Below are 17,490 nucleotides of genomic sequence, written 5' to 3'. Positions count from 1 at the left end.
AATTCAAGGGCTCCTTTAAAAGAGGAGGAAACACATCCCTAACGCTCACTGGCATACGCCCTTCACATCAGGGCAGCAACCACAAAGCATTTCGCACCAAGTCATGCAGTAGACTTCTTACCAACAGTGACAACATCCTGCTAGACAGCTCTTTCGAGGAAGGAGAAGAGGCCAAATTCCCTGAGAGGGAAGAACAGCAGGCAAGTGACTTGCACAACAACACATGCCACCTCAAAACACCAGTGGGAGGCAGAATACGAAATTACCTACAGGAGTGGGGATATATAACTTCAGACTTGTGGGATATGAACGTGATACATCATACTGCATAGAACTAATTAAAGAACCACCACAAATTCCCCTAAAACAAAAACAAGAGGTTTTAAGGACAAGAGATCATATAACTCTGAAAAGGAGTCCAGGAACTCTTACAAAAGAAAGCGGTAGAAAGGGTACGAATGAGGTAATACAACTCCTAAGGAAAGGGGACTGTATGGCAACCTAAGATCTAAATGCCCCTACATACACATACCGATATATCAAAAACATAAAAATTCAGATTTGTAATAGACAAAGTGGACCATCAATTGACAGTTTTACCATACGGCATAAAGTCAACCCCACAGGTGTTCACAAAGTGCCTCGCCGCAGTGGCGGCACACCTACTAAAGACAAGGTATTCATGTCTACCCATACTTGGACAATTAACTGGTAAAGATACAATCTACACAAAAATTCCTTAAGGACATTCAAACCGTGATCACCACACTGCAATGTCTGTGTTTCAAAATAAACCACAAAAAGTCACCACCACAGCCGGAGCAGGAAAAGGTGTTGCCGGGAGCGCATTAGATTCAAGCACAACCTGGACTTAACCAGTCTGGAGGAGGGCAAAGTCTATCAGAGAGCAAGCTCACCTGTACTAGAAGGGTCAGTCTCTGACAGTGAGGACTGTTATTAAACTAATATGCATGATGGCGTCATGCATACTACTCCTATCACATGCGACCCTGCACACGAGACCCTTTCAGGAATGGATCTGAAACAAATTGTCACCTGGAGTTGGGAAGATCTAGTGGTTGTCACAGCAAAGGTACAACAGTAGATACAATGGTGGAAGTCAAAGAATGTGACCTTAGGGAGACCATTCAAGACACCAACTCTAATGGTGACCAATGCAGCAAATGCATTCCACAAGGGTTGGGGAGCACGGGTAGGCAACATGAAAGTACAGGCACAGTTGAACAACACAGATGGTCTGAAACACATCAACTACCTGGAAATGAAGACAGTTTTCTTAGGCCTGAAGGCTTTCCAAACACACAACAGGTCAATCTGTATTAATACAAACCGACAACTCAACAACGTTTATTTCAACTAACAGGGAGGCACAAAATTGTTCACCCTGAGCAAACTAGCCCAAGAGATCTGACAATTGACAATACTAAGGAAGACCACATTGCAAGCAGTCCACCTACCAGGAACACAGAGGCAGATAAACTAAGCAGGCAAGAAAGTAGCTCCCATGAATGGAAATTAAAGCAACAAATATTGGAGATAATATTCCAAGCCCATGGGAGACCAACGATAGACCTTTTTGCAACCGCAAGAAACGCAAAAGGGAAACACTTCTCATCCGATTTTTAACACCATCATCAGAGGGGAATGTCCTGTCAATGAGCTAGTCAGGGAGATTTGCTTATGTTTTGTCCCAATTTCCCCGGATACCGCAGGTGCTGGAGAAGGGCAGACAACCAGAAACAAACTTCATTGTCATGCCAGCACAGTGGGCCAGACAGACCTGGAATTCAGACCTACAAGAGATGTCCAGGAGACAAATGATGAAAATCAAAGAACAGGATCTGCTAACAATACAGGATGGGCGAGTATACCACCCGGAACCAGCAACTCTCATCCAAGTGGCCTGGCGCCTGAATATCTAGAGATTCATTCATTGGTGTAAATAAAACATATTTGGAGGCAAAACTGGAAACTGTGTGGACATACCTCACTCACCTGTCACCTGTTAGATACCGGGTTAACCTATTCAGCTTGAAGGTACACCTGGGAGCAATAGTAGCCTACACCAGGACCACTTAATGTAACAGCTTCTTCACATGCCCCGTGATAAAAAGATTTCTAGAAGGAGCTAAGAGAATTGCACCACCAAGATCGGTACCTGCACCATTGTGGAACTTAAATACCATGCTGATGCGGTTAATGACAAAACTGTTTGAATCTATGCGCGAAACAGATTCCAAATCACTCACACTCAAAGCAGTGTTTCTGGTTACAATCACATCACTACACAGAGTAAGCGAACTGCAAATGCTAACAATCCAGGAACCCTACCTGTACATACACAAGGACAAAGCAGTTCTCAGGACCAACCCATAGTTTCTGGCCAAGGTGGTAACCCACTTTCATGTTAACCAAAGCATACAGCTACCGGCTTTCTTCAAGGAGTCTGAAACACAAACAGAAAGAGCCCTATACACATTCGATGTAAGAAGGGCATTAATGTACTATCTGCAAGAAACTAAGACATTTCGGATAGGAAACCAGTTGTTTGTCTTCTTTGCCTAAGCAACCAAGGGCTCCCCATTCATTAAAGGAACAATCTGAAGATGAATTGTAGAAACACTACAGACCTGCTATTCTAGGTCTGGATGTCACTGCTCGCAAGAACAAGAACCCATTCAACAAGGAAAAAGGTTCCAACACTAGCGTTCCTAGCAAATGTACCCATGGATGCAATCTGCGCAGCAGCGACGCAGGCGTCACCACACACCTTCACAAACAATTATTGTGTGGACATCAAAATGAACAAGGTAGCAGGGGTGGAACAAAGGGGGACTACAACACCTGTTTGCTAACGCTTCCTTATTTCATTCCATCAAATCCATTAGAAGGGATACCACTACAAAATCTAATGCACAGCATGTGAATCCATAGGAATGATGTATGCTGCAAAACAAAATAGTTACTTTCCTGGAGGAGTAGTTTTGTTACTTCAATTGTTTTCTGGATTCACATGCGGCCCACCCACCTCCCGGAAAATGGGAGATGACACAACCAGGTGGGAAAGAAAGGAACAAGAAGTACATTTATCAGAAAAGAATCTGAAGATGGCAACTGTGCACAAGAACATCCGTGTGCCGTCTGATGCCACATAGGAGATGGAGATACCACCAAATGGTGGTCGACGCTAACAAAACAAAAAAAAAGGCAATTTCGACCCAGACCCAACCATTAGATAGTGGAATAATGCACAGCATGTGAATCCAGAAAACTCTTTAAGCTGTTAAACTACTCCTACTGGTAAATAACCATTTCGTTTTCTGGTTGTTATAGAGCCTGAAAGACATGATATAATGTAAGTTACCTTGATTTCCAATTTATTCCAGGCTTTGTACAGTACAGTCTGAGAACATGGTTATGAAGTCAGAACATGCTCAGATTTTGAGTCAGTTGACAGCTCAGAATGAAGCCCTTCGTAACAACTTCAGGGATCAAATAAGGCACATGCAAGAAGACCACAGGAAGGCAATAGAAACATTACAGCAGCAGCTGTCTAAACTAGAGGGTCAGCTCTTTCAACAACAGAGTGAATCAAGCATCACAAGTAAGTGACACCATGTGCTACAGTTGTGTCCCTCCCTTGGAGCCTGTGTGTGTGGTCAGGATCGCCTTTCAAAGTTGGATCCTGCTTTGTACAATTGATTTTACATGTTCTGCATCCTATGTCAAGTTGCATCTAGTATGTTTTGTTTCTGATGGATACTACTTGCAAATGTATCGCCTTATATGGGCCAGACTAGGTCTGGAAACGTTTTCCTCTAGCAGTAGCTCCCAAGCGTTGTCCGATGCTGGTTCGCAACAACAGTTACATCTTTGCCATATGGGAAGTGGCAACACCAGCCTGTATGTTGATTCCTGATCATGCCTTACTATTGCAGGTCTTTAGCTCTTCTTCAGTGAGCATCGAATGCCACAAGTTTATAATGAATCCTATTTAGCTTCATGGCTCCAGCAGTTGTCTTGCGCAGGCATACGTGGAGGTGTGCAATTGGATCTTCCAGAGACTTTCAGGCAGCCCTAATAGATATACCATGTGATGATGAGTCATGTAGCAGAGAAAGTAGACAACTCTTTAAAGCACTTAAGTCGCTGCATCTCCAGTTTAACAATTTTACAAGCAGTACTGTTGCTTTCAAGGCTTTTCAAGCACTCAACATTCCTGGTAGCTACAACCCTCCCAGACGATTCAGATTCTGCAATAGTTCTTCTCCTGAAGGTCCAGTTTCCCCTTTCTTCTTCTGGGTTATCTGTCTCAAAATTGATTTGCCTTCACCATCCGCTTCTAGTCTGGGAGCAGTCTCCCATTTTCATAACTAGAGACAGTCAGTCACCACAGATCTCACAGTGCTCCAACAAGGTCCTCGAGGGCTACACCTTTATATTTAGGCCTCTGGAACATCAGTCAACCGCTAGGAAATACACGCAAGCTCAAGTTTCAGTCACGGAGGAAGAATGCCTGGCTTTGCAACAACAAACCATACAAGTTCACCACTGAAGAGAAAGGCATTGAATGTTATTCCTTCTACTTCTTGTTCCCAAGAAGGATGGGGGCCAGAAAATTAAACTAGTGTCCCAGAATCAGCTTCTCAGTTTCGTGGGTGCACATGATTGGATAGTATGCCTAGAACTTAATCACACCTATATTAATCTTTTGAGCCTACCAGCTCTTGGGTATCATCTCCACTTCACACCACAACTGGGTCTCAGCAATAACAATTTGTGGTACTGAACTTTTGGTCTTACACCTGCTCCGTGAGTCTTCAACAAGCTGCTGACTGTGGTGGTTTGTTTCTTCAAAATGTCATGGGTACATGTATTTTCATACTTGGACAATTGGCTGGTGAAGGTGGGGTTCCCCTGTGCTGGTTTTGGGCCATCAGGGGCACACCTTCTACTGCTTCATTGGCTGGGATGCTCTATCAACCAGAAAAAGTAGCCCCACTTTATCCTGACTCGGAGACTGGCCTTTGTTGCAATGGTTCTGGACAGGCTTGCATGAGGGCTTATTCTCCACCTTAAAAGCTCACTTACATTCAGGACACCTTTCCAACTTTTTTCGCTCCCAGTTCTAGTTTTGGAGGCTCTTCATCATTTGGCTTGATGGTCTTGTGCATCTTTCTAGTGCCACATGCCTAGAGTTGGATCAGGTCCCTCCAAGGCCCTTTTGAGTGGCAGTGGGGTCAGCATCAGGAGAGCCTCTCAGCTTATGTGGAGGTTTTCCACTGATTCCTTACAGACCTTGATTGAAGGATGTGCCCCTCCAGCCTCACAATGGGTTGTCCAGTCAGTCCTCTGAAACTGCAGGTTACTATTTTTACAGATGGCACATTGTTGGGCCTGAGCACTCATCTGGAGGAGATGATGGTACGAGGCCTTTGGTTCATGTCAGAATAACCAATGCACACCAGTGTACTGTAGTTGAGGGCAGTTGCTTATCACAGAAGGACTTTCTTCCCTCCACCTTGTGCGTGTTCTTTCACACAGCACAACCACAATACATAACCTGAACTGTCGGAGGAGAGGGAGTTCATGGACTCGGTGCTGAGAAGCAGTATGCTTTCAAACAAGTATTTTCCCAGTGGTGGCTCACCTGGCAAGGGCCTTCTCACTTTAAATGGTGAAGCCTTGAGTCACCTGTCTCTGGATGAGCATGAATGGGCACTACTCACCGACGTAACCGTGTCCCAGCTGAGGTTTCCCTGCATGAACCTCATTGCCACAGCTCTAAAGAGAAAATGCATTTTATCCTACACCCTGCCCTTCTCAACCCTTGGCACTTCAGGCGATACCTTCAGACTGTGCTGGCCACAATGTCTTCCTTATGTTCATTGCGATTCCATTCATCCCGAGAGTTTTGGACAATTTGTGAAAGGATGATATACTGCTGATTTTCATTACCCAGGATTTAGGAGGAGGATTTGGGTTGATTGCAAGTTTCTCTTCTAAACACAGAACATCTGCTTAACAGCAGGATTTATAGGTCCCCCTCCTCATCCTCAGTCGCTTTATCTGCACAATTCGAGATTGAGCAGCTCCAGTGGGTCTGCCTTCTACTTCTTTCAGTCCATCTTCCGTCCTTTCCCCCTCCGTATTCCTTTCAAGGTGGATCAGCAGTTGCAGAGGCTGAACTCTACGTGAGCTATCTCCTACTATGTTGATTGGATGACATCAGAGTGTGTGAATGATCAACTTTTTGGGAGATTCATTTGTCAAAGTAACCAAACATACTACTTTGCGTCGGGTCACTCTTCAGATTAAGATCTGCTATGCCTTCACTTGCGAAGTACCTCATGTTGGCTTTCATGTGCACTCTATTGTGGCCATGGCAGTAGCTTCTGCCCTCCCCATTGGCGTCTCGGTGGTTGTCATTTACTGGGCGACCACTTGGTCTTCATTGCAAGCATTTTTATCTGACATCTCAGACATGGAGTGATGTTATTGAAGCTGCAGCTTTGCTGCATAATTTCCTTGGTTAATCTGCATTACTCAGTTCAGTCTCCACCTCGGTACTGCTTTGGAACTCATTTATAAGGCAATTAATCTCATATAAATGAGTTCCAAAGGAGTATTCATTAGAAGAAAAAATTACCTTGCTTTTGGTAATGATATTGTTGATGGATACTAGAACTTCATTCAGATTTCTCTCCACTGTTCCTTATGTCCTTTTAAAATAGTGCCATTCATAGTTAGGTTTCAAGGTATTGATCTGTTCTCGGACATTGGATCTTTCATAGATTCCCACACTTGAATAATTTCTTGTGGAGCAGGGACTCTCACAATGATTACACGTTAGCTGTAAGGTCAAATTACCATTGAAATACAGAGAAAGCATTTTATTAGCTAGCCTACCGTCCTTAGTAGAATAGGCCCATAGTCTAAACAGTGAGGTAAAGGCTCACTGAACTCCAATCTCTCTGAGACTACAGTAACTCAGATTTTCTACCACAAGTTGTGTGGAATGAGTCCCCTTCAGAGATTTGCGCTGAAGACCATTTTTTGTTCAGCAACTGAATTGATATACGTTCTGTTGCTTCTGTGTTTCCTTTCTGGAACAATTCCTCTTTGGCTGTTCCTGGACTATTGTTCGATGCATTTTTGTACTTTCCCCCTAGAATGTCACATTCGCCAAAAATCTGTGTTTGGGCATTGTGAAGCATTTAATGAAAACAGACTATACATCATCATAGTTTGCCATTATCCCATACACAAGACCATCAATTGCAAAAGTTGTCACCCCTTCTCAACAAAGATAACCAGTGACCAGAAATGTTGCCTGCTCGGGTGTCTCCAGCAAAGAAAGAGTGTCAAAATATCCATCCTCAGATGAGAATTCACCCACTAAACCTAAGAAAAACCCTCTGGACATCTGGATGTCGAACAGTGTGATTTAGCAAGATCTGGCAAATATTGCTTCCTCCAGTGGAGAACCAACACAAACAGTCCACAAAAATGTCTGACTAGCAGATAGACGAACAAGCAAAGCATAGTCACAAGCTCTGATAAATCAAAATCTCCATCAACATGCCATCAACGACCATCCAGATGTCGACAGTCTCCTCTACTACCGTCACGTGTAACCATCAGATACTCAGCCCGTTGTCACTGCTTCACCATCCACTTTCAAACCACTGTTGATAACCAAACTGTTGATGCCGCTCTTCGTCGTCGTGCTGCCAACAGCACCTTTCAGAATATTCCATCCTATACTGGCACCCACGGCCATTGTTCAATCTGAACTCTGTTCTAGCTCAGTTGATGAACCACCCTTTCAGCCAATCCATAAATCAAATATAAAACATTATATGATAAACAGTGCCCTTGTTGACTTTAACATCAGCTAGGGGAGTTAGTAAAACCTTAGTTTCTACTGTTTGAGAACCATATTTTTGCTTCCAGCTGAAGGTTATTGTGCTAACAACCCCAAACATATATTCCAAGATGCCAATAGATTCCCATTTGAATTAGCCTGTGAACCATAAGTCTTTATTCCAGACTCTTAAGGGGCTAAAAGAACTCTTCTCATTAGATGTAAAATACTGTTTACATTTTAATCTGTATAAAACAGAAATATTCAGACAATCAGATCAGTTGTTTGTGGCCTTTGGCCTCGCACAGAAAATATGACCTATCTCTAAACAAGAGCTAACTAGACGGACCATCGCCACCGTTACCTTCTGTCATTTCAAAGCTGGTCGCCGCCCCCCATAGATGTCTGCGTAGGCTGATTCCATAAGCAGTGTGGCAGTTGTATGCTGGTGTTCCATTGGTTGTGATCTGCAGTGTGACAACATATAAGAGCCACTAAACATTTGTAAAACATCTATAGGTTCAGCAGTGGGCCAAGCAATCTTTCAACATTTTTTCGCAAAGGTAATCCTCTTCTTCCTTCTTTGCTGTACTATGTTGAATCACTATCAGCTTGCATTGTTGGATAACACTTGTATGTGTTATATATTATTATTTCGTACTACCGACTATTCTGATTCGAGCATCTGCATCTACGAAAGACCCAGCACTGGAGAAGAAAAAAGCTATTTACTTGTACTTGGAGTTTTTCAGCATTGATATCTTTCATAGATTTTCTTGTGACTCCCTCCTTCCCAGTCAGAGGTTTCCTGCATTTCCTCTTTTTACACTTTTGCATTGGAAAATCTTAGGACTGAGGAAATAATGCTCAGTGTGTTTTCACCTCATTGATTGATTGGGCTTTGGGTCTTTTCTAATGTGTGTTGCATACTAAAGCAAATACTTTCTATGTAGTTATATTGGAATTTGACCTAACTGCTAATGTATATTCACCATGGAATTCACAACTCGATGACACAGAATCATCCAAGCATGTGATCAATGGGGATTTGCAATTACAGGTAAGTGACTTTATTTGTAATTCTTTTTTCATATTGTTTGCTGTTAAGTTTTTATGGCATTAGAAAAAGAAAGGAACTGACACCCACACAGAAGTGATGGCATATATTGTCTTGTTTCATCACTTCTTGGGTGATCAGAGTTGCAACTGTAGTTACATGGCAATGCTGGAGGGTTATTGGTAAAGAAAAGGTATGAATCCAGTCTGGCACCTGCAGAGGTGAAATTGGGTTTTATAAAGCACGTTGCTACCCGGAGGCCTCGTAGCGCTGTGCAGAGGTGAGCAATTTGCAAGGAAATATGATATCCATCAGAATATTATTGCGTAAGGTCAGTATTTTTTCGTAACATGTGCTGGTTGCAGATACAGTCATGCCATCTAGTGTTGTTGGTTGGGCTCTATAACTTGTATTTTATTTAAAGAATCATTTTATTGCTGATGTGACATTCAACCTCCTCTTCTTTGAGAGATTGCGCATGTTCAGCGACTCCATTGTAGGATTGTTTTTTTTTCCGCCATTGGGTTTGGACGGATCATGCCGGAGCTCTCTGCATCTTTGATGCTTTCACAGCCAGTGGAAGCACAACGGACTCGTAGCGGCTTCTAATCGAAGAATCCAACTCTGCATCGTCATCGTCAGCCGTCGAATTCAAGTTTCAGCGACCATTCCGTTGCACTGTGTGGGTTGTCATCAATACGAGCTCTCCTTCCAAGTTCCCTCGAGAATATTCAGGTGATGGCAGGGAAAAAAAGAAAAGCATTTTAAAAATAAAATGCCCTTGATGCAAGGCAAAATACGCGTATGCAACACAGCGATTGCGACTTCTGCTTGTTGCCAGAGCACAATGAGCAGGACTGCTCTGCCTGCAGCCTGTTCAAAAGTAAGAAACCATTATGCTCCGCCTAGCTCATACCATGAAGATGGAGGCTGAATTCTTTGCAAAGAAGAGCAGCAGCTTTAGATCAGTTATCAGGAAGAAGAGGACATTTCCTTAGTGCGGCGCCATTGTGTGGAGTCCGCACAATGTCACTTTCGATGACTCCAACCAACATGAGGTGGAAAACCAGCACAAGTCCTCAAAGTCTGCAGTGGACTTATGGACATCTGGATCAGAGATCAGGATGAAGATGATACCAAGGTCCGTGAGTACACAAGGTCCCCAGACCCTCAGATACTTCAAAGACTACTCTGTCAGCCCACCCATCAACGCCTTGGTGCACCTCAGCCTTAAGGTTTTGACCGACACCAAGAGCGTGCCTTAGACCCAAGACAGGCAGAGACAGCGCTCAATCCCGATCTGCCTTCATGCCACAGGGACAGATATGGAGGGGACACATAGCCCTCACAGCCGCAACAGCACTCTGTGCCGACAAAGACATTGACACATGCTCAGCCTACGGCACGGTCAAAACCTTCTACCCCCCACCCTCCTTCGGGGTTGACAAAGCTGTCGGAGCCGACCAAATGTATGGCATCCACATAGCGGTCGCTGGTGGCAGATTTACATGGATTATACATTATATATACGTATATGCACATATTTTTAGTTCATTACACAGCTTATTCGTTCCTTTAGAACATCTTCACTAGCTCCATCCTAACTTGCCATTATGGCAGTAAAGAAATTAGCACTCTAACAATTGAATGGAGCCTTTGAACATGTTCATTCTCTCAAAAAGGAGACGACTCAATGTAGCATCAGCAATAAAAGACTTCTTAGAGAAAAAGAAGTTATAGAGTCCAAACCCAACACTAAATGCATAGCATGTCAATCTGCAGCCCTAAATTCTACAAATAGATGTTTACAAGGTAAGTAACCGACTCCTTTTTTCTTTCTTCAGAAGCAGAAATATCTCTCGTGTAAGCTAGATTAGTGGGTTAATAGATGGCTCAAAAATTTTATGCCGGTAGCCATAATTTTATTTCCCTCACAAAGATTGCTCATTACATTTTAAGCCCCTGCTTAAGCATCTTCATAATCTGTTTAAACTATCTCCTGGTAGGGCTTGAAGAAAGTCACCCATTTTAGGGCTATCAATAGAGCTAGGTTGACCTGCTGTGTAAGGGTCTTAATATTACCCTGATTATTGTACTTCTACCCACTGGTGAACCTAATAAGTTGTTAGTGGCATGTGTAGCTATAGATACACATGCTGTGCATACACCTGCCACCTAGGGTTGAGCTCGGGCGAGACCTCCTGCCTCATGTTCCAGACCACGGGTATCAGCATCTCACTCTACGAAAGATGGCGCAGTGGCAAGATGAGGACACCCAAACGTTCTTCAGGGAGGACATCAAACGGAAACTGGGCACCTCCACCTCTGCTGATCAACCTGCGGCCTTCAGCCCAAAGTAGAGTTCTCCATCTGGCTCAGATTCTGAAGACCAACTGCTCCCACCAGGCCAATGCCAGAACACAGACCATGTACTGTATATCATCACCAAAAACAACTGGTCGACCACTGTCCCTCTGGGAGTCGGGCGTTGAGTCCACGACCAGCCCAACTGCCTTCCGGGCCGCCATTGCATCTTAGCAGTGGCTGGCACCAAGGCTTCTGAGCGGATGCCGACTCCGATTATGGTGCCGAAACTGCTGCAGAAGGCCCGGCCTTCCTTGGCTTCGGCAGCGCCCTCAGTGCCTTTCGGTCCCTAGAAGCTGGCAGGTTCTTCAGTGCCGAAGCACCATTCGAAATCCAACCAGCATTGAAGCCGAATCATCTGCCAACTCGGCCATCCTCCGACCATTTCTCAGCAGGATACGAGGAGCTCGACTCTCCCATTCTACAGCTTCTTCAGGAGGAGTTGGTCAGTGGTTAGAAGAGACTATTAGTCTGACCACATATGGACAAGATATCTGCCAAGCCACCACCGAAGGTGCAGGATCTTCTTCCTCGCAAAAGAAAGCTTACCTTCGAGGAGCAGCTTACACTGGAGCCACAAACACCCCCAAAGCTGAAAAAGCATAGCGAGAGGGACACTAGCCCTATACTCTCTCATTTCTCCTCTCCTTCTTCCTTCAATTCTTACTCCTCTACCTAAGGTACCCAACACTCCACCTCTAGCCCCTACTTCCCCTCCACCACACAAGTCACTTCAGCCATCCTCGACAGAGGAGTCCTTGCATTCCTGCTATAGGAATGGTAGTCCCATAGATCCTACCAACCCTTATAATGCCCCATATGGCCGGGAGCCCTGGGATGATTATGGAGTTGTCCCCCCAGTTGACATCGACCATGATCTCTACCCTGCCACGCATTACCCTCCTAATTATACCACCTCATATCATGAGGTCATTCACAGAGCAACCACATTTCACAAGGTGGACTTACACAACATCATAGAGGAGGATGACTTCCTGGAAATGCTGTCATACACTCTGTACACAGTGCCTACCCATGCTGAAGGGTTTGCTAAAATTCACTCAGGATGTCTTTAAAGACCCTATTAAAGTCTGAGTAATTAGGCCCAGTGTTGACAAAAAATATAAGGCATCCCCTTCAGACCCATATTACACGAGGGAGCTGCTCCCACTAGACTCTCTGGTCATGCATACTGCAAGTAAACACGCAAATGCACAGGCTACTGGAGATTCCCCACCGTCTGATAAAGAAAGTAAAAAGATCAATGCAGCGGGCAAATTGTGGCCACTCAGTTTGCCACTCATTGGTGCATCACCTAATTGGTCAGCCTACTCTCTATATTTGACCAAGCACAGTGGGATGAAATGGGAGACCTGATCCAACAACTTCAGAATCAATACAGGCAAAGGTTTCAGGAGCTCATAGCGGAGGGGCAAACCATCTCTAATATGACCATTATGTGTACTCTGGGAGCGACTGACACAACCTCAAGGGGTATTAACTCCGGCTTTTTCATCCGTACAACAAGCCTGGCTTCGTGTCTCTGGCTTTAAGCCAGAAGTCCAACAGCTTCTGATCAACATGCCCTTTGATGGGGAATACCTCTTTTAGCCTCTAGTCAATCAGATGCTAGAGAAGATCAAGGAGGACACAGCCATGGAAAAGGTGGGCTATTCAGTCCCCATTACCCCATGCATCCTTTGGTCGCGCACTATTCCACAGCTGAGCCTAAGCGGCTTGAATTGAAATTGGATTTATAAAGCGCAGCTAATGCCCGAAGGCATTTTGGCGCTATAACGAACTCAGGACAGAGGGGGCATTAGTGCAGGCGACAGTCAGAGGAAAAATAATTAGTTCATTCAGGCAGTCTGTGTAAAGAGACACATTTTCATACCTTTCCTGAAACTCATCAGGGATGATGCTGTCTTTAGGGTGATAGGTAGTTTATTCCACAGCATTGCTGTTGATCTGAAGAGGCTCCTGCCTCCCCAGGTGGCCTTCTTAAAGGGGATAATTGCCGTGTTCCTGGCCATTCCTGACTGTAAGGTTCTGTTAGGAACATCCAAAACTTTGTAGGGCAGGAACTCCTTTCCCTTAGATGCGTGCACATTCAGATTGAAACGAGAATCCCTGAAAAATTACTTACCACTTTCACAATTCATTAGATTAAAACGCATTACATCCAATCCAGAAGATGCAACAGAAACCATAAAAACGTATGGCAAAAAGTACTCCCAAAGAGGTTACCCAAAAGAAATCGTAGAAGAATCAATAAAGTCAGTAAATTCCATGAACAGAGAAACTTTACTTATCGGATCAAGTAACATAAAAAAGAAAACAACAATTTGCACACTGAAATATTCAACACAAGCAAATAAGATAAAAAGTATCATGAATAAACATTGGATTTTAATACGAAATGACCCTGAACTACAAAATCTGTACGATGAGAAAATCACATTCGCTTTCAAACGTGCAAAAAACATGAAAGAATTTATGTCGCAAAGGAAAGATCAAAAACATAAGTTTAAGGGCATGCAAAGATATGAGAACTGCACACACTGTAATAACGTCATGGTGGGAAATGAATTCTCACATCCGACGAAAGGCACGAACATCGCATTAAGGCATACAAGTACATGTGCACATCAGTTTAATAGACACATTAATAATCATATAATTTATAACAAATATAAACTGTCTATAGACAGGACATTAAAAACATAGATTAATGTAATTCAATACAAACAATAATCATCAGTATATAAAAAGCATAACAGTTTTAATCAAAATATCCAAGCAAAGTGGCAAATAACATCGACGCGCGTTTCGGCGTAGAAAACGCCTTCTTAAGGAGCGAGATTTGTTTAAAATTTTTAGTTAAAAATTCTTTGGGTATGAGAATGCCCTCCGTTTAATTCCTCGAATGAGAAGGAAACAGGAAATGATATGGTCCTGCTTCTTAGAATTACGGCAGGGACGTAAACATTCAATTCCTCTTCATCACCGCCAACCAACGTAGAGGAATATACATCCTTAAAAATTTCTGCAGTCAGGTATGCCTCTTGGTGGTTGAAAAAGATTATTTTTTCGTGGGGCACTTAACAGCGAATACACAGCGCCGGCGCCGCTTTAATCCCGGGACCGAGACAACGCCGGTAACCTTGAGGCCGCCCGTAATCAACACATCTTATTTTTAGACGATTCCTGAATATCTGCAGGAAATCGCGTATACCTTCCGTTTTGACTGTATCAGTATGAATATTGGTTACATCGCGGTTGTTGAGAATGACAGAAAATCAGTGTTTTTAAGGAATTGGTACGATATTCTGTATAGCGCTGTGTATTCGCTGTTAAGTGCCCCACGAAAAAATAATCTTATATGATTTTTAATGTGTCTATTAAACTGATGGTACTATCTATTGTTATTACTTTTTATGGTTTTTCTTGCTGTCACCTTATGTCACATGTTTTCTTATATGCCACTGCCTAGGAATTTTTTCACATACATTGTTATCCCTGTCCTAGGAGTCTTTGACGCTACTATTCAGGGGGTCCTTGTTTTTTACAACTTTTTTTATTCAAGTACATGTGACACCAAGGACGTCATCTATGTTGTAAAAATGCCCCTGTGGCAAAACATAACATGAAGTTAAAGTTCGCATAACAGAACACAAAAGTAACATTAGATTAAAAAGTCTACAGTGGAAGCACATTGGCATGAAGCAAATCATCAAATTTTTCAATTGAGATTCTCGATTTTGGAGGCGATACAGTTACGTCCAGACATGGACCCACAGATAAAATTATTACGAGCGGAATTTCATTGGATTAGAAAATTGCAATCAATGCAACTGACCGGAATGAATGATCGAATTAAACTTTCATGTTTTTTATAAATTTGCATGAGCTTATGTTACTGTTTTCATTGTACAAACGTTTATTGGTAAAAATGTGGTATTTTGTTTAAGCATGCGTATACAGGCTACTATGTATGAAAGATAACAAGAGGGGCGATAACGTTTTACATAACATAGGTTACGTAATGCGGTGATTAGTTTAGCTGAGTATGTTAACGATTTGCATATTACGTTTTATACGCGAGATATAGTTCGTTCACTTTAGCATACGAATAGAGACTTCTGGTCGATGTAGTCTTTAGAATTGCCACTTCAAAGAGGTATCACACTGACATAATTGATGTGATGTGTGATTTCTCTAATGAATGATTAACCGCAGACGTATTTATCAAGCAGAACACAGCTTTTCCATACTACCACCGTACAAAAATAGATGCTTATGGTTAAGGTAGTATTACTATTTATCATGAATGAGATAGTGTTGTGGACGCTTTAAATATCGTCATACTAGAGAGACGGAATTCACTTAACACGTCCAGATACTGCAAGAGTAGCCGCGAATGTGAAAGGTTCCTCGTGCTTCCCTCACGAAAGTAGCAGCGTTCTTTGTAGAAAGTGTATTAACGAAACGTTGAAACAATGTAACCGCGATGTTTCAAACTTTGATGGTTTAACTTGTAAAAGCATTAAAATATTTCCTGCGGCTTTCCCGAACATCGCATGTTGAACTAAATATAATCGTGCTGCTTTAAATCGCGAGTTGTTACGTGAGCTTTTTTTCAAGTTTGTTGAACTTACAAGCAAACTGGGTTATATTGTTGAAACACCACAGTATAAAACGAATATTTTTTGGGAAAAGTATGAAGATCGTTTTGAATTGTTTATCTTGCCAATTTAATGAGAACCGTTTACCACTTCAGCGTACTGGTCAAACCTTGAAAACTATGTTTCATGAATTATGATTTTGAGTTTCCTTATCATGACAGTGAAGATTATAATGAGGTTTTTTTGATTTACATACAATGTCTGATCTGTGCTATTTATGTATTTGTTTTCATACCCCTGAAGAAGGGTCGAATACGAGCCGAAATGCATTGGGTGTAAATGAAACTGCTATTAAATGTTTTTGCATCTGAGAATATAAGATGCTAGAAAAGAAAAGTTTTGTAAACAAGAAAGAAATTGAAGAATAAAATAAACGATGAAAATCAACAAAATGCATGAAGACTCATATTGAAGTTATTTGATTATTAATAAGAGGAGAAACATGTTCTTTCAATCTGAATGTGCAGGGAAAGGAGTTCCTGCCCCACATAGTTTTGGATATTCAAGGGCACTGCCAGACACAGTGCGACAGATGTTGTAGCACACCATGAACTATTCTAAAAAAAAGAAAAAAACACGAATACTCGAGTGCACTGAGAAACTTTGTTATAATTTGTTAGTAACATACCACCTTAATTTGTGCATGAACTGTACTGGACCTTGATCGTGTAACAATTTAAAAGCCAAGCAGAGGACTTTAAACTTACATCTCTGCCTAACCGGTAGCCAGTGTAGTTTTTTTATAGCTGTTCTCGCTGATATATTTTTGGGTATCTTTAAAATGAGACGTGCTGCCGCGTTTTGTACTATCTGGAGCCTATTGACCAGACCTGGGTTAATGGTGAGATGGAGGCTGTTGCAGTAATCCCAACGTGAGAGGACCAAAGCCAGAGTCACTGTTTTTAAGAGTTCCTCTGGTATGTATTTCTTAATTTTATTGATTAGTCTCGTGGCACAGAAGGAGATGGATGTGACTTTGCTGATTTGGTAATTGAATTTGAGTTCTTTGTCCATGATGATACCCAGGTCCTTTGTTTTGGTGGAGGGTGTGGGCAGCGCATTAAGTACTGGTGGCCACCAGTCGGGCGTCCAGAGGGAAGGTTTATTACCAAAGATGATAACCGCTGTCTTTGACGCATTCAACTTCAGACAGTTCACATCCATCCAGTCACTCACATTCTTCATACATGCACTAAAAGCCTCACCCGGGTGCTTTCCTCCATTTGTGTGACAATTTGTGAGACCTCATCAGAGGCTTCCACCTCATGCCAGAGGCAACAGCAGCACACCTCCTGGGGTTATTCTAAAGGTGCCTAAAAGGGAAATAACTGCAGAGGCAGTGCGGTAAAGGTAGCCACTGCGGCCAAACATTGACTCCCTCTCCCTTCCCCCCCAACCACATTACACCTGCAGGGTACTCTTGCAGCAGCTCCTTGCACAATGGCAAAACATCACTTCAAACCAATGGGTTCTTCCCATTGAAGAACAGGGCTATT

At 42.8% G+C, this 17,490-nt stretch overlaps 1 protein-coding gene across 1 annotated transcript in view; it reads left to right on the top strand.

The window, feature by feature from the left end:
• The window catches only part of GCC2 (GRIP and coiled-coil domain containing 2), a 413,631-nt gene that overhangs the window by 305,734 nt on the left and 90,407 nt on the right, over positions 1 to 17,490 (top strand). Inside the window, exon 19 of the mRNA XM_078658140.1 lies at positions 3,408 to 3,625. Coding sequence (XP_078514266.1) covers positions 3,408 to 3,625 — 218 coding nt within the window. The remainder of the gene's footprint in view (positions 1 to 3,407; positions 3,626 to 17,490) is intronic.

This window comes from Lissotriton helveticus, chromosome 8, assembly GCF_964261635.1.
Source record: "Lissotriton helveticus chromosome 8, aLisHel1.1, whole genome shotgun sequence".
NCBI lineage: Eukaryota > Metazoa > Chordata > Amphibia > Caudata > Salamandridae > Lissotriton > Lissotriton helveticus.
This window is presented reverse-complemented; position numbering and strand designations above follow the sequence as displayed.